This window comes from Tachysurus fulvidraco, chromosome 5, assembly GCF_022655615.1.
Source record: "Tachysurus fulvidraco isolate hzauxx_2018 chromosome 5, HZAU_PFXX_2.0, whole genome shotgun sequence".
NCBI lineage: Eukaryota > Metazoa > Chordata > Actinopteri > Siluriformes > Bagridae > Tachysurus > Tachysurus fulvidraco.
Genome location: NC_062522.1, coordinates 17,026,878 through 17,047,685, shown reverse-complemented (window position 1 = coordinate 17,047,685; position 20,808 = coordinate 17,026,878). Strand labels below are relative to the sequence as shown.

The 20,808-nt window shown below is 37.7% G+C and overlaps 3 protein-coding genes across 6 annotated transcripts in view; all 3 read right to left on the bottom strand.

Annotated features, from left to right (window-relative positions):
* Positions 1-2,713, bottom strand: part of chchd6b (coiled-coil-helix-coiled-coil-helix domain containing 6b) — a 47,992-nt gene extending 45,279 nt beyond the window's left edge. Inside the window, exon 1 of one of the 3 annotated variants that reach the window (XM_047814178.1) lies at positions 2,517-2,713. In XM_047814178.1, coding sequence (XP_047670134.1) covers positions 2,517-2,600 — 84 coding nt within the window. In that variant the 5' untranslated portion in view covers positions 2,601-2,713. The remainder of the gene's footprint in view (positions 1-2,516) is intronic. The other 2 variants (XM_047814180.1, XM_027147140.2) reach the window with 2 other exon arrangements.
* Positions 2,714-3,445: 732 nt separating this feature from the next.
* Positions 3,446-11,672, bottom strand: tpra1 (transmembrane protein, adipocyte asscociated 1). The gene is made up of 11 exons (XM_027147278.2): positions 11,476-11,672; positions 9,596-9,773; positions 8,628-8,760; positions 8,386-8,472; positions 7,215-7,287; positions 6,949-7,028; positions 6,760-6,870; positions 5,735-5,795; positions 5,552-5,654; positions 5,380-5,460; positions 3,446-5,037 (listed from the first exon to the last, which is right to left on the bottom strand). The coding sequence occupies exons 2-11, from the start codon at positions 9,757-9,759 to the stop codon at positions 4,791-4,793; spliced, it is 1,140 nt and encodes a 379-aa protein (XP_027003079.1). The 5' UTR covers positions 9,760-9,773; positions 11,476-11,672; the 3' UTR covers positions 3,446-4,790.
* Positions 11,673-13,032: 1,360 nt separating this feature from the next.
* trim107 (tripartite motif containing 107) lies at positions 13,033-17,644 on the bottom strand. Of its 2 annotated transcripts, none has more exons than XM_047813623.1 (2): positions 17,328-17,644; positions 13,033-16,188 (listed from the first exon to the last, which is right to left on the bottom strand). In XM_047813623.1, exons 1-2 carry the CDS (start codon positions 17,424-17,426, stop codon positions 14,692-14,694), a joined length of 1,596 nt encoding a protein of 531 aa, XP_047669579.1. In that variant the 5' UTR covers positions 17,427-17,644; the 3' UTR covers positions 13,033-14,691. The 2 variants fall into 2 exon arrangements, with proteins under 2 accessions (XP_047669579.1, XP_047669580.1); XM_047813624.1 differs by lacking the exon at positions 17,328-17,644 and adding an exon at positions 17,027-17,234.
* Positions 17,645-20,808: the final 3,164 nt, after the last annotated feature.

Sequence of the window (20,808 nt, the reverse complement as noted above, 5' to 3'; positions counted from 1 at the left end):
CCCATATTAGGTCTTCTGCTGTCTCTCTCTCTTTCTTAATCTCACATTCTTTTACTCGGTTTTCATTTCACAGCTATAGCCACTGACTTGCCGCACTTTTTTAAAGAGGTGAAAACCTTTATTGACATTATATTAACAATAGCTATAATTATCCTGTGACTTAAACCAGCCTCCACAATTACTTTCTACAATATGAAAACCTGAAATAAGCTCAGGAGTTTTGCAGGTTTCCACTGTGTCTGTGTAGGTTGCCTCTCACCATCTAAAGCGTATTTGGCCTGTAAAGTGGACTGTCTACATTAATGCTCCTTAGTGGGAATGAGTGTGTGACTGTATGTTTGTGATGCCCAGAGATCAACCAGTATCCTATCCAAGGTACATTCCTGTCTTGTGTCCAGTGTTCCAGGAATAGGCTGTAGCTCGACTGCGTCCCTCATCTGGATAAATCGGCTATTGCAGAAGAAAGAATGAGTGAATCAATCAATCCTTCAGTGAATTAATTAAGGAAGCACAACCTCTCAAGAAGTCTGGTGTGAGCAGTCAAGTCATATGGATCAGAAATAGGACCATCACTACACCAAAAAGAGACAATATTACATTTTCTGAAAACTGTAGTAAGGATTAAAAAAAAAAAAAAAAAAAAAAAAAGTAGCACCACCGGTGAAATCCAGAAAAAGTAAAAAATAAAAATACAGGAAAGACAGATTTGTCTTTTATTATTTAAATATTTATTTATTATTTTTTGTAAACTGGATTGATAAAATGAGCAGCAGTTTGAGAAAATGCTGAGCTTTTTTTTGCCCCAACCTCCCCAGGTGGGAGCTGTTTATAGCTGTTGTGTGATAGAGGGGTGCAAATTAGCAACACCAAACTGAGGAGAGAAAAAAATCTGAAAAACCTGATAAAGTTTAAAAAAAAATCTGAAAAAAGTTCAAATGTATGCTGAACAGGAGAGGTAGAATCCTATAGAGACGATTCTGTGCCAGCCAGTGTTGAAAGAAGTGAGCTAACTTAACTCCTGACCCTGTTTTTTCATATTAACACACACAGATGAACACACGGACGGAGACACGGACGTATCTAAGCCAATCCACACACTGGTATGTTTTCGTAGGTGGGAGGTAAGCAGAGAAATCCCACAGACACCTGGGAAACATGAGCATTCAGTAAATCATGCTCAGGATCGAACCTAGGAGCCGTGAGGCAGACCCACTGTGTCACAATATTAACACTAACAAAATAGCCAATAAACAAAAAATAAGATGAGCTGGAATGATGAAACCAGTATTTATTCACTTGGATAGAAATGCCACTTGGAAAATTATACATTCAGGCCCTTCTCCATTTTTCACATCCCTGAAAACAGCTTTGAGCTGTCTTTGGACAATGATTGCATTTTAGTTGGGAATGAACGCACAGCAACGCAACAATGAAAGTAAAATGCAATTAAATAAAAGGGAATTACATTCACTTCTGACACACAGTAATAACAATTCTTAAAAATAAAAGTCACTGCTAGTTTTTAAACGGAGAGACAAAAACGACATAAGCGTAAATCGATAAAAAAAAACGTAGGAGTTCGGTGTGGCAGGTTGCGTTTATGCTACAAATGAAAAAGCAGTAAGTTTACAGTAACAGTGTCTGTGTGCTGCATTTCACTGTCCCATCTCAGTATAACTGCATTTCTCTCTTACAGCAAATCTTCTCCTTACACTCCACTCTGTTCACTATATCCATCTCCGCTGACCTTATATACAACTCAGTATATACTCTGGTCATCAGTAACGCTTTTGAGTAGAAAAAAGTTAAGAAATAAACAAACATTCTTAACTCCTTAAATAAAGGTATATCTTATCCATTACATGTTAAAGTAAAATGAGCTGTAGTTATGGTAAGTTTGAGTTGATATCTTGTTAACCGGTTACAGGCTGTTGTCTTGTCTCACTATCAGCAGCAGAAAAACGTTGAAAATAAACTTCTCTCCCAATTCAAGTATTTCAATCAATACCTAGTTTTAGTGTCACTGATATGTAAATGTAGGTGCTACGTCATCGCCACCGCCATCTTGAAGAGGTCAAATAATCCCAAACCCCAAATTTCATTGAGATTATAAATCATAACGTCAACAAAGATTTCTCTGTGAACATTTGGATGTTACATTAGCAGGAGAACAACTGTGTAATGGATATTACAAGCGAGTAGACCGGTATCCTAGCACTAGCTTACGAAGCCCTTTCCAACATGGCGGACGCGTTGACTTATTATAGCCGTTAGCCTGCACCGTTTATCTATGGTACAGCTTTACATACAAGCGATTAAACAGACCGAGTTCACCTGTCTGCCTCGAAGAAAGCTCGCTCATTACATCTTACCTGGCATCATGCTAGTGCTGCATGCTAAACTAAGCTAAAAACAGTAAGGCAATGACTGACAACCTCACATTAGCCATATGAACAGCATATTAGCTGCTAAATGTGGATTTTAACAAGGCAAAAAGAAACAATTCCTGCGTTCACCTTAATTCCTTGCAAAACAGTAACGTTGTCGTCTTCGTTCAGGCCAAAAGATACCTTCCTCCCAGTACTTTCTGTGCCTCCCATATCCTCTGATAAAAAATAAATAATCAGATCTACTGTAACGTTAACAGTTTGCTCAGAGTAAAGGTGACTTTCCGACACGGGACACTGTTCTCTATTCGTATAGGCGGATTAAACAATACAAACCCAATGGTAGGTCATCTCCGAGGTAACGTGATGCTGCGGTGCACTATGGGAAGTGTAGTGCGAAGTAGCACGTCCTCCAATCTGTCAACATGGCTGGTATTAAACATGGAGTTAGATCATCAGAGTCTACCCTGTCGTTCAGAAATAAAAGCATAACTTATTTTATAATTTACATAATATTATTACATGTAGATATTATTACTAATCTAGATTGATTCATGTAGCCTAACAGACATTAGTTTAGCACGAGATATTTATATAAAACATATAAAAGACATTTAAAAAAAAAAGTGCTTTGAAGTCTCCATCAATAAATACATCAATACTTGTTGGGTCACAGACTATGGCTTCCATCAGTCGAAAACTCTGCTGGGAGAAATTATAGCACCATGAAACCTTTTTTTTAAACAAATCAAAAAGTATTTCAGGAAGAGATAGAAAGGTCTTCACCCGTCGTTTGAAGACAGCCAGGGATTCGGCTGTTCTGACATCTAAGGGAAGTTCATTCCACTACCAAGCTATCAGAACAGAGAAGACTATTGATGCAAACCTACCTTGTACCCTAATAGATGGTGGGACCAGTCAAGCTGTGCGTGAAGGTCTGAGCGAGCAAGGCGCAATACGGGAAGTGATGAGAGCTTTGAGGTGAGAGGGTGCTGGTCTGTTTTTGGCTTTATAGGCAAGCATCTGTGTTTGTGCAGAAAATGAACGACCAGATTTCATACAGTGTTATCACACAGATTTAATGACTAATTTCAGTCACCATCTTACAAAACCAGCGTTCAGGTGTAGGATGCAATGAGGTGGAATGTGCACTGTCACAGTAAACAGGCTACATGACTACAGGCTGGAAAATATACAATAGTTTTTGCAACTATGTACATACATGGAAAAATAACCTTTTCATGAATACTGAATAACAGCATTTGGTGGAAACAATATCTTCATGTAATATATCAAGTAGTATTACTGTGCTCTAGCCTTCCAGGGAAATTTCTACTGGATTAAAAAGAAGCATTTTTAGTAACTGATAAGCAGAACCTGGTTTTAAAAGCTTCTAAAGTGTTAGAGTGTGTGCATTAAACCATCTCGGTACTTACTTCTGATAACACAGGTAGTGTGCATTGTGCAAAAGCATTAAATTCACTCATTCATCCAAAACATAACTAGAACAAACAAACAAACAAACAAACAAACAAAAACAAAAAACATAACTCTAGCCAATTTTCATTTTATAAACATAAAATATCTTGTATTGCCTTCACCCATTAATAAATCATTCTCATTTAGATGTAAAATATGCAGTGCATGTTATAAGACTCTGGCATGTTATTGGAGTTCAACAATGATTTCACTATTACATACAAAAAAATTTAAAACTCAAATATATTTTTCATCAATAAAGCCCAATCATGTCTGTAGAAATACCAAGATGGACCAAAACAAAACAAAAAAACCTGAAATGATCTTGTTCCTTTTTCTGTTGCCTGGTTTGTTTCTCAAATGGAAAAATGGAATGATAATAGAACAGGGTAAAATATAACTAGCATAATAAATAAAAATAAAAGTGAACACAAGAGCAAACACAGAAACAATGGATCCAAGCACAGATAAGCACAACACAGCAAAATGTGTCCATTTTCATGATTTAAAAAAAAAAAGAAAGAAAAGGAAAAAAAAAAAAGCGAAACTCACAACTCAGTGCACAGTATTTTGCAAAAGGCCTTCTGCAGCTCATCCTTCAGCTGAGTCTCTCTGAGCTCAATTACAACCAAGCCTCTGAGCTCCTGACTACTCCTTCAGCTATACTCGAGGTTTTGCACAGGCATCGTAATGCACTGGGGCTACAATTGAAGGTGTACAGGAGTCTTTAAAAAGCACTAATTTAAAAAAAAAAAACAAAAAAAAAACTTTGATATACTGAGCTGTCATGCAAGCTGAGCTCAAATCCATAGCCTATTCATTGCGTTAAAGGGAATGCAGTTCATTGAATTGGGTGTGAGTCAGTCATTAATTTGACGAAATTGGCCCCTCCGTTTATTCTCCATGTCTGTCCTACTCCTTCTTCTAGGCATTGATGACTCTCCATCGGTCACTGTCGATACTGTTGATGCTGTGTCCAGTTCCAAATGGGCCAGACACAACGTCATCCAGATATGCCCCTGAAGTGTCTATCTGTGTGCTGGAGTAGGAACTGTGCTCCAGCTCCTTCCTACTGCCCAGACCAGCGGCGGAAGTGTGAGGCAGGTGCACATCAGGCTCCTCTGGCTCATCTATCTGAGACTTGTAGGAGAACAAAATCTTGGGCTCGGATCTGAAGTCAGGGCAGACATTTGGAAGGAAAAATGGAGAGGGAAAAAATGCAGAATCTTAATATAATGTAATGATGATTTGTTATAGTTATAGATTAGACCTGCTGCCTAGACAGGGGCTGATATTAAAATTCCCCCAAAAAATATTTTGCTTAGATATATAAATACAACAATATTATAACACAAATAAAAGACCGCAATAATTTGAGGTTGAATTACACACTGGGTGCAAGAGTTTGTAGTAATACTAAAGAACTCAATGCAGAGTGAAAATTATTTAAAAGAAATTATTTTGTCCTTGTCCCCCAAAACAAACACACACACACTTAATGCAACTTACTTACCCAAATAATCCTTTGAGGAATGTTACGTAGATGAGAGGAGCAAACATGGAGAAATAGAGGAATGTGGTGACATCAACACAGCTAGGAAAAAACAACAACACATGCTTAAGTGAGAACTAAATCAATTCCTAACCACAACTAATTCACTGTTTGTTAGTGAAAGTGGACTTACCACAGGCCTTCTATGATATCAACACAGAGCAGTGCACTACCCAAACCCTGCACCAAATTCAGCACTGACAGAATGGCAGCATACAAGTAAAAGCTCCTCTTAGCTACAGAGAGAGAAAGAAAGATGAAATGAGTCTGAGAAAGATTAATAAAAGGGTGAACAAAGAATGAAAGCTTTACTCACATGGTAATGATATTCTATCTCTGATGGGGGTTTTGGGCAGAACAACGATGAGAGAATAAACCTGAAGCAAAAAAAAAAAAAAAAACATACAACACAAATACCATCATTTTCAGGCAAAGTCCTGCATTAAATCTGTCTAAAGAAAAATCAATACAAAAACAACAATCTGTAGCACTCTCTTGTGTAGCCAGTCTTTCTTTCTTTCGTTCTTTCTTTCTTTCTTTCTTTCCTTTCTTCCCTTCCTGAATGCCTCCCTCCATCCCCTTTCCTCTAAGTGTTGCTGTGGCTTGGCACTGTACCTGACTACAGGCTGGATGTTGTTTACAACCTTGTTTCACTCTAATGGAAAAAATATTAGACTTGATTCACCTTGCTGTATAAATTGCAGCATCCGAAAGAAGGCCAAAGACAAAAAGGGCTTTGTAATACAGAAAAAAAAATCCTCCAGAATAAAAATAAGGAGTGCTACTATAGGAAAAAAATCAACAGCATGGTGTTGGTGGTGTTAGACTACATACTGAAGTCAGCATTTATCCAATAACAGCACATTTTTTTGTTCCTCTTATACCACAGCAGTTTGCCAACAGCTGATGACAGACGTTTGATCTATTTGTGGTTCTGTTTAATGCTGCATAATGTCTGAGGAATAGGGTAGTTCCTGTTATAGCCTGTTATAACACTATGTTACACATACTAGTGCATAGTTTGTGCTGTTAGAGAAAAACCATAAAGCCCTCTGTCCTGAAGATCTTTCTGTTAGAAAAGTTTTTTACAGCTTTACTGTGGACTGTTAGAAAGCGCTGACACTGGAGACTGTGTTAAATGTGTTAATCTGGATTGTCCTCCATGTAGTCCATGTGTCACATCTTGCTACAGAAACGTAACTATAACTTGTTAGAATCAGAACAAGAACATAAAAACTTTAAATGTTTAAACAAACACATCTGACAAATCAAAATGAAACACTGCTGTGATATTTATTTAACACATTTATCTCTCACTTAACACAAGCTGTAATCTATTACCAGGAAGAAGAAGCAGGAGCTGGCCAGCCAGAAATGTCGCCCTCCATGACCGTAGATATTGAAATCATCAGCTGATAGATGTTGATCTGGGTACTGAATCTCCAGTGTACCCTGTCAACAAAGAAACATTTCAGAAATAGCTAATAACATTTTTAATTGACTGCTTCTAATCTTGGTCCTCACGCTTACCTGCGTAATTGAGTAGGCCAACGCTAACACTGCAGTGATGGCCAACACCCTTTTGATGCTTGACTTGCTCTCCAAATGACCTGCCACCATAAAGCACAAGATACTTCATCATAAAATATCGTCTACAGTAAAAACGGTCAGTCAGACAACCAAGATATTTAAATTTAACACAAAACAAAGTCTTAGGAATGTGTTACTGATAACTGAAATCATAGAGCAGATTGAGCTCTCATGTGCCTACAAATCCCCCAGTTTCCCCTGCTTACCGAAGGCCAGTCCTAATATAACAACGCTGAGCTCGATGGTCAACAGGAAGAAGCGTGTGATCTCCCACAGCACCTGGAAGCAGAATACAGCTATGATCAGATTTTATTACTACACAGCAATAAGAAATAGAACATATCCAACCCTCAGGTGTGGAACGTTTTAGACTCTACTTCTGTAAAGCAAAGAGAAGTGAAAGTAAAAAAGCAAAGATAAGAAAATGATGTGTTCCTCAATTAGCATTACATTAAGCTTCGAGCTAGCAACGGCACGTTAGTTTTCCCCTTTAGCATAACAATGTTATTAGTGTGTCAACATCATTTTTTTTTTTTTTTACACACGTTACTACATATTGTTTATCAGGTTATGTTATTTGCAGTAATGTTATAAACAGCACACAGCATCACCAGCACCGGAAAAGTTTTAGACACACACATATTTGTGTGGTTATCTAATCAGCCAGCCATGTAGCATTCATGAAATCATGCAGTTATGGCCCAGCAGCTTTGTATAATATTTGCATCAACCAGCGGTTTGGGAATAAAAATGTGATCTCAGTGATTTTCACAGTAGCGTGATTGTTGGTTCCAGATGGGCTGGTTTGTGTACATCTCTAACTGCTGATCTCCTGGGATTTTCACACGCAACATTCCCTGGAGTTTACTCAGAACTGCGCGGTAAAGAAAAAACATCCAGTAAGCAGCAGTTGTGCAGACAGAAACGCCTTGTTAATCGGAGAAATCAACAGAGAACCATCAGACTGTTTCAAGTATCAGCTTCTTCTACTACAGATTACAGTTATTGTGTTCAGTAAAAAAGTGACCTGAGCTAGTGTTTTTGCAAAATAACGGTTGTTTGAGTTTCTTGACAGTGTTTGACAACTCAGTGCTCTGCAGTATTTCTATCTGTCAGTCATAGGCCATTAGTTACAATGTGGTTCACATGGGAATGAAAAAAGGGACTACACTGTCACACACTTATGGATTACTGGCCACGCAGTTCAGTGTAAAAGTGCTATAAGTGATAATATAGTTTTATTAATTATAGCTTTACACATCAGCATAAAATATCTGATTTGCTCTATGAGTTTCTCTTAAGAGCCATAATGCTCGAGTTTCCTAGAAAAAAGTCTTTACTGTTTTCCTTCAGAGGAGATGTGTGTATTTTCTTTACCTTGTCAATGATGATAGCTGCACTGGATGCACTCACAGTCATGGAGACAATGGCTCGGGTGATTCCGACAACTGCCACTACAAACACCTACAGAGAAAATATGAGACAGTCAGTTAAAGAACCAAACTAAAAAGACTCAGGCTGTCATTCTCACAGTTGGAACATGTTAGGGCTTAGTTTATACTTCCTCCAAATGTCAAACTGCCTTCAGAATAGTGTTGCAGATAAACAGATCGGCTCACCAGAATGTAAAATGTGATAAAGATAGGGCTGGAAGTAAGGCGGATCTTGGCACGAGCTGATGGAAGCTTCCACATCAGGAACACGAGGAAGGCCACATTTGGCACCAGAAGCAGCAGGTCCCAAAAGCGCACCCTAAGGCAAGATTAAACAACGGCCTTAATTTAATCAAAGCTGCATGAGCGCTAGAACATCTATACCAAAACAGATTAATGGAAAAACTCCATGCTGAATGATAAAAATAATGTGTTGGTCTGTGCTGTGTTTCTAATGCAGCTCCAATGGAAAAGGATATATGACAACAATCTCAAACACAAGTTCATATTTTGGAGTCAGCTCCTAAAAATAAATGGAAAAGAGCTTGAACTGAAGGATAAACACCCTGCTGTTAATTATTCTACATCACTATCTTAAGGAATGAAGAAATGAAGCAAGATAACTGACATGTTGATGAAATGGGTTTGGTCTGAAAGTCAACAAAGAATTTCATTACAAAAATCATGGATGCAACTGACATATGTCATACAGTATGTGGAAATTTCTATGATTAACAGCAACGAATCACTCATAGATCAGATAAAGAAACCAAAACTGAAAGTTTATCTTTAAAACACAACGGGAACTTTCCAGCAAAACCAGCAAACTTTCCAGTGAGATTCAAGAAACAGGACATGAAACCTCACTCTGAATCACAAACACTAACAAAACAAAAGCTGCACTTCTTCTGCCTTAAGACTAACAATAAAATAGCTATACAGTTAGACCCTTAAAATACCATATGATTTAAGTAATATTGAATTACATATGATGAAACAGAAATGTGTAAATATAGACAGCTTTTCGATAACAATCGTACACCATGTGGACAACACTGAAGTGACATTCACATAAGCAACGGTAATCACACACAGAACCACTGAGCACAGATGTGACCCCAGGGTTTAATCCAGCTGTGGAAGGACAAACATACCTGGAGGAGCCGATGTCCTCGTAAAGCACCCGCAGGCAGCTGTGTGGTGTGCTGATGTTGGCTTGAGACGGCCACGTAGGAAGAACCGATGTGTTTTCTATAGCTGGAGGCAGCGTGCTATTACCGCGCTGCATAATCCAGCTCACCGTCACTGTGTCCAGCATCCTGCATTCACACACTAACACACAACACACATGTTTAACCACACATTGAACATGAAAGTCCAGATTTACAGATGTGAATTAACAATTTATTCTCAGACAAAGTGCTTCCCTGCCTTGTGTCCGGTGTTCCAGGCACAGGCTCTAAATTTACTACAATTACTACCTGACCAGGATAACGCGGCTACTGATCGAGCAAATAAAATAGTACATAAATGCGCACCAGCTACCTAGCATAGCTTTGTCAGGCTGCACATGAGATAGCTAGCTGCACAAACACAAACACACTTAGCTAACATGACTATTGTTGTGTAACACTGGGGAAAATATAACAGCTGGCTATATGACAGACCCAAGAAGGAGCTCTAATAACAGTTATGGCAAAGAACTGCAAAAGTTTAGATTATTTGCACTCATCTTAACATGATCATTTCTGTAGTAACAGCATAAACAGGGACTTTCAGCTCCTGTTAAATGCATTTTTAAAAACATGTGACCTTATTGATAGTGTAGTTGACACTGTGAAGAGATGAATATCGACCCCACTGCTTCTTTTTGTCTGTGCTCCTGAAATCCTAGTATTCTACAAAAACGTTTGTGGTGCCATGAACAAAAATGACATCTTTCTAAAAGGAATAAATGATCAATCTATTGTGATGTGAAAAACGTTCTATTCGATTCTAACATCAATTAAAATTAGTTACGATAAAACTATATTCCACTGAATTCCTATAAAACATTTATAATGACAAACCTATTCTATTCTGATAAATTTAAAAAAATGGATTATAATGTTATTCTGAAAAAGCTTAACCATATTCCGATCAAATAACACAGCATTCTATTGCGATAAAACCTTTCTTTTCTAAGCCTTCATAAAAATATTCAAGCAAGGCATCTGATCAGCAGATAACTTCCAGAGATTCAACAAACAAGTCAACGAATTTGTGATGTCAACTGGTTACATGGAACAACTTTATTTAGGGTATAGATTAAAAACGTTTCCCTGAAATCCAGTTCAACTCTAACCTCAACCAAAGAAGTTTGAGGAAAATACCTTGAGGACCAAATACTTTGTATAGATCAAGACCTGATTCAAATAAAATTTGGAAAGAAAAAAAAATTATTAAAATGCAAAATATAAAAAAGAAAAATAAAGACTTATTAGGATATTAGCTATATGTTGTATAACTAACTCAGTTCTACTTTAACTCTATTTTTCTCAAAAGGTCATAGTTCATGCCATAGAGATAAAACTATTCAGTTCCTCCTTTAACTTTAGCTCTTTATCTAATATTGCAGAACTCTCTGCTTACTCCCAGGTTCACTGATGATCTTCGAATATTAAACCAAACTAAACAGCATAAATGTCAGTGTTGGTCGTCGTCTTTATAGCTATCTATCAAAGTTTCTACCCCAAAACCCGTGATGTTTACATAACACTGAGTAATGGAGCTGTCGTTAGCTTGTGCTCAAGTCTCACCATAACAACCAACACAGGTCACTCGGTACAGCAGAGAAAAGGAAGAGAAATAAACACGGATAAACATTATAACATTAGAGTTTTCATAAGTCTGTGTATATTCTATCAGCTAAGCTAAATATCCTAGCTAACCGTTTCCCAGCTTGTATTTACTGCCAACGGCTGTACAGCTAGTAAATAGCGTAGTAAGCTAAATGCTAATCTTTAGCCGCTGCTCTGTGAAGAATCGAACTTACCTTATAGTTTGGACCGATTTTAAATCAGGAAAATATCTATTGCACAGAATCAACAAGCAACATAGCACCCTTTCTTCCTTCTGTAAAGATGTTTATAGCTGATACAAACAGCAGCACGATAACCGACATGAAACAGGTAGAAGCTCTGAGTGTTAGCCAACGCAGCGCTGGGAAGCACTGACAGTATCGCTGACAGGTTGCCAGATCAGCACAAATACAACATATATTATATTGTTTTTCAAACAGGAACCCATCAGGAACCTTGTCTATGAACCACTATATAAACAGGTTAATTACAGTAAAAACAAATAAAAATAAAACAAACATATATCATATCAGGTTTCATTTTGTTCCCCAGATTATTTATTTATTTTACAAAAAAAAATTTTCCCCTTTTTTCCCCCCATAAAAAGTGTGAATAAATCTTGATGATTCGTCTTGTACTTGTGCGGTTTGCATCCAATTAGATGCTACTTAGAACAGATTTGTCCTGAGCCTGTTAACAATCTAACTTAGACAGATAACCAGATAACTCGCACTACAATTCACAGAAAATGTCAAGTCAAGTGATTGTCAAATCACCACAGCACATGTGCCTTGGTGAGTGCAATTCTTAGGAGCTCCAGAAATTGCAGAAACAATTAACATACAGATAATGAAATTAACAGGTGAAAATGTGCAATATGCTCATACATATAGTCAGTACATACTGTGTACTATTAGACATACTTACAGTAGCACTACACATTATATGCAATATGTACTTATACAGTATGTGTGTATAAATATAAATATATATATTATATATAAAATATGATAAGGTGCATGATAAGGTATCCAGTGGTAACAAATCGATTATTGTATTAAATTCAGTGTGTATGTATAAATGCAGTGTGTATGTGTAGTCCAGTGTTGAACTGTTGAAGTTAAAGTGCAGTGTGTGGCATACCATATTGCCACATAAATGAGCATAAATATAGGTTGCAAATGCAGTTGTGGTTGTGTATGATATTCTCTTTACAAATAACCCATTGTGTCTTGAAAAGGTAGTTGGAGATTACACGTGTCAGATTATTATTTTATTTATTTATTTATTTATTTAGTCTGCATCAAAATTTTTATCCTGGCTCAAACATGGAAGATTGTTTGTTAGCTGCACTAAGTGTGATGCTTCTTCCAAAGTTACTGTAATATCCTCACAGCTGTGGACTGATAATGAATGACGTGCAGACTTTTACCCAACAAATGCATGGTGTTATCTGTCTCTCAAGGATACTGAACATGACAAAGATACATTGGGCAAATTAGTATTGGTGCAAGCTTTATTTACACTAGTGGCTTATATCTTCAATGCTAATGGCTGTTGTGGAAATCAGTCAAGTCCGACTACATGCTCACTTCCTGACCTCCTATTTCAAAAGAAATAGTACTGTAACAATTAGAATCAAATCACAGCTCTTAAGCCAACTCACACACCTTAAAATTATTTTGCATTTCTGTAAAACCAAGAGCAATACAAGTGGAAGTGGTATGAAAATTAAACTATAGACAATATGATTTATTTGAACTGAAATTTATTACCAAACTGAAGATTCATGCAGCCTATCGGTGACAATCATGTCTAATGATTACAGTGTGAAATGTCTACTTCAGTAAGGCTGTTTTTTCAGCTTGTCTTGTTTACATCTCTGTAATATGGAATTTTACACTTACAGGTGTAATAATTGCAAAATATGTGTATTATTTTCTATCCACAAAATGCCTTTAAAGGAGAAACTAGAACAGATAAGCACTTTGTGCAGTCTAATTATAAACTGTTCAAAAAGTCTCTTTTCTGTTCAGCTTATTTTTTATTTGCAGTAAAAGTAATGAAACCAATAGAGCATTATGAAATTGAAATACATTTAAAAATATATATATAAAAACAAAAAGTGAATAAAATAAAAAAAATCACCCCTGAGAATATGATAAGCTCAGGAAACCACCAGTAACTGAAGATGAATGCAAATGAAGGACTTTGGCTGAAAAAGCCATTTCTAATTCAACAACTTGAATCTCCTAGTAACATACAGAAATGTAAAATCTGACGCACATGCACAATGCTAAATCATAATCTAATCGATAACTATGCATCAGCCAGGATTTTGACAAAACTGAATTTGAAATGCAAGATGACTTTAAAGAGGTTAACTAAAGCTACACTGGGAGATACATGGTAGACAAAATAACCTACCTATCTTCTAATAAACTACTTCACCATTTCTTCTAAAAAAGGAATAAAACACACACTTTGGAGATATGTAATTATTGAAAATTAGTCCACATCAGAGTTTTAACACTTTGTTTCAGGCCACATCACAGCACCCCAACATGAATTCTTCCTCTTTAAAAGCAGCTCGATCCCTAAGCGTTTTACTCCACACTTAGTAGAAGATCCAGGATTCTGGAAAGGAACACAGCTTCCTCTATCTTCTTCCATATCAACTTCACATGTGACAGATAAAGGTTTTAGATGTATACAGTTGGATACAATACTTTCTTCAGCTCATCCATCAGGGTCCTCTAGCAGAATCAGACTGATTATATGGTGGCATACCAGGAAATCCCTGAACACATCCCTTTTCTTTAAGTTGTGGGGTTGTGGAGTAGAAAATCCTTCCTTGAAATCTAATGACTCATCTTTGGTCATTTTCATGTCAAATATTCATGTTGTGAATCCTTGCATAGCCCTTGTGCATATTAAATTCATAGTCATTAAAACTCTGGAAAGGGCTCCCTCTGGCGGCCGGCGAGGGATGGCAGATGGTGTTGTGACAGAAGGCTCATGTTTGTCATGTCAAGTTAATTCCTTCTAAGCAGCATTTATAGCAGATATAAATAGAAACATGTAGATGTTCAACCAAATGCTAACTGATGCAATCAAGTGATGATCAAATGATTCAGGTGATTCAGTAATTATCTAGCAGTTGATTTAAGGAATTGTGCTTTTCCTACTCAACAAAAATCCAGATTCTAAATACTAAAGGAAAAACTGTGTAGTGTAATGATGCAGTGAGAAGTGTGTGAAATTACAAACAATTACAAATCAGGTAACGTAAGGTTACATAATAATAAGAATAATAACAATGATAACTGATGAATTTGTAGGAACCCTATGCAGACAAGGAGAACGTGAAATAGACCTGCAGATGCTGAACGTATGAGGCGGATTTAACATTACACGCAAAGTGTTATTTGAGCTTTTGGCTGACCAGACATCATTCTCACAGCCAAATAGACAGGCTCAGTGAAGCTCACATTAAAGGTATGAAGATGAGTTTTGGCTCCAGTAACATTGCTTATGCTAGAAAACGTCACACAATTTTTGTTGAAGCTAAGGCGGATCTCCAACTTCTGAAAAAAAGGGGTACGCTTGAGCGGGGTTTCTCTTCCTCCTTCATATGCCCTAAGGAGATTATCGTACCACATTAGACACCAAGCTGCACTTCTGCTTTCTAGACCACTTTCAGGACCAGAGCGGGGCAGCCCCCCATAGCACAGCCCCAGAACCCATGGGCAACCTTCGGCTTGCAGAATCCAGCAGTGTTCTCCTTTGGAGAAGCTTTGTGAACTCAGAGCCTGAAAGTAGTTGGTGAACCTCTGTGGCCCAGTCGAATATGGTTGTTTGACAACACTAAAGGACACAGTTTTACAATCCTCAGACAGTACCAGGCAAGGATGCAAAGTTTCATAGTCAAATGTCACCTCAGAGGGGTTGAGAATATTTCGTAAACGGCGTTGGGCAGCTCCAAGTTTGAGACGAAGGTCAGAATTGCGGTGGTCCATTTCCTCACACATGTGGGTCATGTTGATGTTTGCCTCATTCTCAGAATTTGCTCCAATTTTCTGAGGATCTACAATCAGTCTTGCAGCTTGTTTCTCAACCTCTGGTATCTCTTTACAAATTCTAGCCTCATCTTGCTCTTCCATCAAGGCGTTAACCTGGAGCTGTGTTTCCTTAAGCTGCCTATGGATGTCTGAGAGTGTTTGAACACTGGTCTCCAACATCTCCTCTTTTGGCTTTAACTGGACCTCTAGAAACTCCATCCCTGCTGTGCTGTAACTCCTTAAAAGCTCCACCATCTCCTCCAGAATGGTTTTCACTTCTGCTTTCATGTCCGTGTTTGCTGTCTTGACTCCTGCTTCTTTTTCCTTTGTCTTGCACAGCAGATCATCCACAAGCTCAATCTTGGCTTGGATATCCATCATGACAGGAGTTAATCGAGATCTGTATTTGCTTAGCTCATCGGATATTTCTAATTCTATACAGTCTGCATAATCAGCAACATCTTTACCAGTGAAACACATCGCTTCACATCCGATTTGTCCCTGTGCAGAACAAGACGGCTCATCTTTTCTGTCCACATCTATCGGAGGTGCAACTTCAACCGTATCATGAACTATTTCTTTCCAGTAATTTCCAGTAGTATTTTCCAGTTTAAGTGCAAATTCAGAATTCTGGTACTCTGCTCTGCAAGTTGGACAATGATTGGCAGATAAACTTTCCTTAAAGCTCTTGCTCTTCTCCAGACACATCAGGCAGAACGAATGTCCACAACAAAGTGTCACAGGATTAGAAAAGTGATGGAGACAAATGCAGCAACTTTGCTCCTGTTCCACAGGATTCTCAGGAACACATGAAGCCATCTCTGGTAACTTTGCCTGATGCTTGATCTGGACACAAAACAAGTAAAATAGAGCTGCAGATCAACCCATTTACAACGGTTTTATAGATTGGTTCTAAAGTTACTTTTATAAGTTTAAAAAGAAACCTTAGTGTGTCATTATCACATGTAAAACAAGTTGTCTCTCAGCTAACAGACCACATTTTGAAACGAAAAGTATAAGACACATTTTATGCCAGACTACACGAAAGTGTACCCCTGTCTTATAAGCGTTAAACATAATGACAATCTTGCACGCTGTACAGTTTGTACCAGTGACATCAGCATTGCCCATGGTGGGTTAAATGATTGTAAAAAACATGTCGAGGTATAAGCAGCTTATACAAATAGTTAAAGTGATCTACATATTTTAATATAATTAACAAATAATTGGGTAACACTTTACAATAAGGTTCGTTAGTTAACATTAGTTTGCTATTATTAGTTAACATGAACTAATGATGAACTGCACTTATAAAGCATTTATTTATCTTTGTTAAGGTTAATTTAAACATTTACTAATGTTGATCTTGTTAACAATAGTTAATGCACTGTGAACTAACTAATTTTTGAATAAAGGGAAACATCTGTGACATTAAACCAAAGTTTAGAAATGATGATAAACAGCAGTTTAGTCATTTTAAAAGTGTACAACGTGGAGTTTTGTTCCTAAAGCCGACTTTATAGCGGGAAAAGAACGTTTCCTCCATTTCATGCAGTCACTAAGTTTCGTTTTCTTCTCCCTCTATTTATTGGCTTCAGTACAATTTATGAATCTCTTTTACAGCTTACGTCGCGTATATTTTTATAAAACATATGCAGTAACAGTTAGTACCCTAGTTAGTTACCTGTAGTTAGTACGTTGGTTAGATATTTATTTTGTTGGTTTACATTTGCTCTGTGAGTCAGGATTTAATCCAACACACCTGTCCAAGACTGACGTGAACACAGCACGCATTACGGGTTGCCTGTTATGGGAATCATAATCCTCTGTTTGCTATTTATATGTCTCTGTATTGTCATTTATTACATGTAAAAATGACAAGACACGCTTTTAGAGAAATGTTGTAAACGTAGCTAAACTAAACTAAACAAGCAAGTCGTTGAAAATTTCCACAATACTGTTTTTTTTTTTTTTTTTGTCTGTACCTGGCAGTGTGGTGTAAACAAAAAAAGAGTTGTAAAATCAACAATGATTATCAGGGTCAAGAGTCCACTTCCACACAACACAAAACTCATACTGTTCATTTCACTGTTTAGTAAAAGAGGCGGGGCCACAGGGGCCCTGGCCACTGTTGTAATCTGATTGGTCCCGCTGGCCCCCGTTCAATCAATTGTCTACGAGAAGAGCAACCGGAGAATTTTTCACAACGATCACAGATGCAATTCCAACCCGAAACAATTGGTGCCCCTCGCGGCAGTAATGTGTCGATGCAACTTGGGAGCAGCAGAGGTCTTGGCCAGTCATAGATATATACACTAGATGTCACCTTGCGTCAAAATGCGTCAAAACCGCCGCCATATTTGTACGGTGCTCCTTTACCTCAAATGCATGGACGATGCCGGACTTCTGTGCTGCGTTTGGTTGTTCAAATGAAAGAAATCTAAAAACCAGACAGCAAGGGATTACATTTCACAAGTGAGAATGTGTTTTATGATACTGAATGTTAGGAAATTATATTTCTTGCTCCGTTGGTTTGTTTTAGTTCTTGGTTAACGACCGCAGCTAATCAATGCTAGTTACCCATTAGTTTTTGGCAGGAAAACAGACAATGTTTGTAGACACCGAAGCTCTTAATAAGGACATTAAAAATTGACCCATGCTTTTTTGCTTAAATGGTGAAGACCCAACTTTATGTATTTTTTGTAAGATTCCCTTATCTGTCAAACATATTTTATTAGATTGTCCTGGACTTAACACAAGCAGAATGCTCTTTTATCTAGTAACTTCACTTCTCTTATTATTAAGACATATTTAATTACATTATGTCTGAAAAGGGTTTGGATTTTTTTTTTATCTTATGTTAATAAAAAAATGTATAATATGACTTGCTGTTTATATTTGTTTTGTTTTTATTGTATTTAGATGATATTTGTGTTTTTGGTACCGAGTGATTCGCACTGCAACCGAGGAGCCTCTAACATCAACTCAGCAGCCCATCCGCGCCCAGTGTCTCTATCAAACAGAGTCGTGAAAGCAGAAGTAGGCTCTGAGGACATATTTGGTCTTCGTAATCATGTTGTTGAGACTCAAGATGGCATAGACAACCGTCATTTTAGCTTAATGTCACTGGTTGTCTCTGCCTTTCATAAATTGAGACAACACCATGTCGCCAAGATTCATACTCTGCAACTGCAGAGCAAAAGTGTCAGGAAGAAACTGTGTAAGGTCGTGTTGTTGCAGGGATACTGAACACTTTTTTTTTTAAAAATAGTTAACTGCAATGGGTTGGCACTCCGTCCAGGGTGTATCCTGCCTTGATGACGCCTGAGAAGCTCCCCGTGACCCGAGGTAGTTCGGATAAGCGGTAGAAAATGAGTGAGTGAGAGAGTTAACTCTGACAGTCCTGGAAGGATGTCACCAGTTAGGTTGGCAGTTCAGCCTCAAAGTCAAACCTTCTGTTTTGTTTTGTTTTTTGGTTTATGTGACTTTACTTATTTAATGTTGCAAAAATTTTGGGGGAAAAGAATAAATAAACGATTGCACAGTCTTTGGCACCTCCACTATCTAACACATTATGTTCTTCTCAAATTTGTGATTTGCTTCCACCTGCAAAATTCCTTTGTGTATCATATTTAATAAACCAATACAATTTAAATGTTTAAATTAACATGTATAGTCACACCATTGTAGCAGTGTTGCATGCAGTAAGCTAAGGTAAGTAGTGATTGTTCATTTGAAGTTTACTCAAGTGGAAGAATGTAAGTAATAAACTTGCACCTACTAGCACTATGCATTATATTATGAAAAAGTAGATTATCTTAATGTCAAAACATTCAGTTTTCTCTGGACTTAATGATAAATACATGTCTGACCTTTTGGAACGGCCAAAAAAAAAAACTAGAATATGGCATTCATGACGATTTATGGTGATTTGATTTCTTTGCCTACATTGACGCGAATGCATTAAGAGGAGGGGGTCCCCCGTACCAAGATGGCGGCTCAGTTGACGCATTCGTTCCAATGTACTGCCGTATACAAGGCGACATCTAGTGGCGGAGCCGGCAGGCACAAAATTCAAGGGGTTTCGTTACCACGACATAAAGTGGGCGTGTTTCCGGAGGTCTTGGAAAAACGCCTTCTTTAAAAAAAAAAAAAAAAAGCATACTACGAAGGACAAAACAGTCATACAGGTTTATTTATTTAAAAACTGCGGTTAGGGTTAGATTATCAAATAGGCCACGCCTACCTGATGACGCAATATCTGTTACGCTCAATATGCTGTACTGAAATCCCTGGAAATAAGTGCCTGCCTGGCGGAGCTAGAGGGGTGTCCGGGGTGGCGCTGAACAACCCTGACATCTGATTGGCCACCCCAGGTGCCACCCCGAATTTTTATTTGATAGCATTGGAAGTTTGATGCTGATTGACATCTCATTTCACCTATCAAAAGAAGTCTTCGTCTGACGTTTGGTCGCGGCTCCGCTCAATATTTCAAATCCATCAATTAATGACAAGAAAGAGTTGAGAGGTAAAGAAGAATACTAAAACTTAACATTGCGCTAAGTTTTGAGATTAAACATCAGGATTAAGTATTCCAGAAAAATATTTTTGCTATATAAATTGACGTTAGACGCTATTAACAGATTAATTAGACGGGAGAGATCGGTTTGTTTCCCAGTTTAGCCATAATATACATAATATACCTAAAGTGGGTGATGGTGTGTTAAGGGCAGTGTTTGGCAATAACGCGTTACTGTAACGCAGTTACTTTTGACAGTAACTAATACTCTAACGCATAAAATAAATAAATAAAGTAACTCCGTTACATTTACCATATGGTGCATTTGTCCGTTACTTTTTTAAATTAGTTTATTTTGGCTAATTTTTTCTACATGCCACCATTAAGATTTCATTTTAGCCTGTTTCTCGGTGGGTGATGGTGTGTAAAGGGTGGGGTATATCAATAATGTAGCTGCAGGCACATGAATGCGAATATGAATTTGAGAACACGATCCGAGATCGAATAGACCTAACTGCAAAAAGTATTTCGCATTTTGGACTAAACCAGCTGCCGTAGTGGGTCGTTGGCAATATTTTCGGAAGATGAGCATGTCACAGTTTCGCAAAAGTAATGTTCGCCGCCTCCTGAAGTGTCTTGCAATGCGTCTTCGAAGCAGTGCATTAAAATGATATTTTCAAGCCGCATCCACGCTTCATTCTGAAAATTAAGACTTTGCATAGAATGCTGTACACAAGCGATGTAGTAGATTACAACCACGAACATAATTGCAGCGTGCAGTCGTCTCTCCATGGTGTACTGTATGCTCCTTTTTTTTTTTGTTTACTTCCGGATGCTGTATGTTCCTTTTTTTTGTTTACTTCCGAATGCTGTATGTTCCTTTATTTGTTTACTTCCGGAGTTTCGTTGAAATAATAAATTGGCCAGGCCAATTACTAGGAAATACT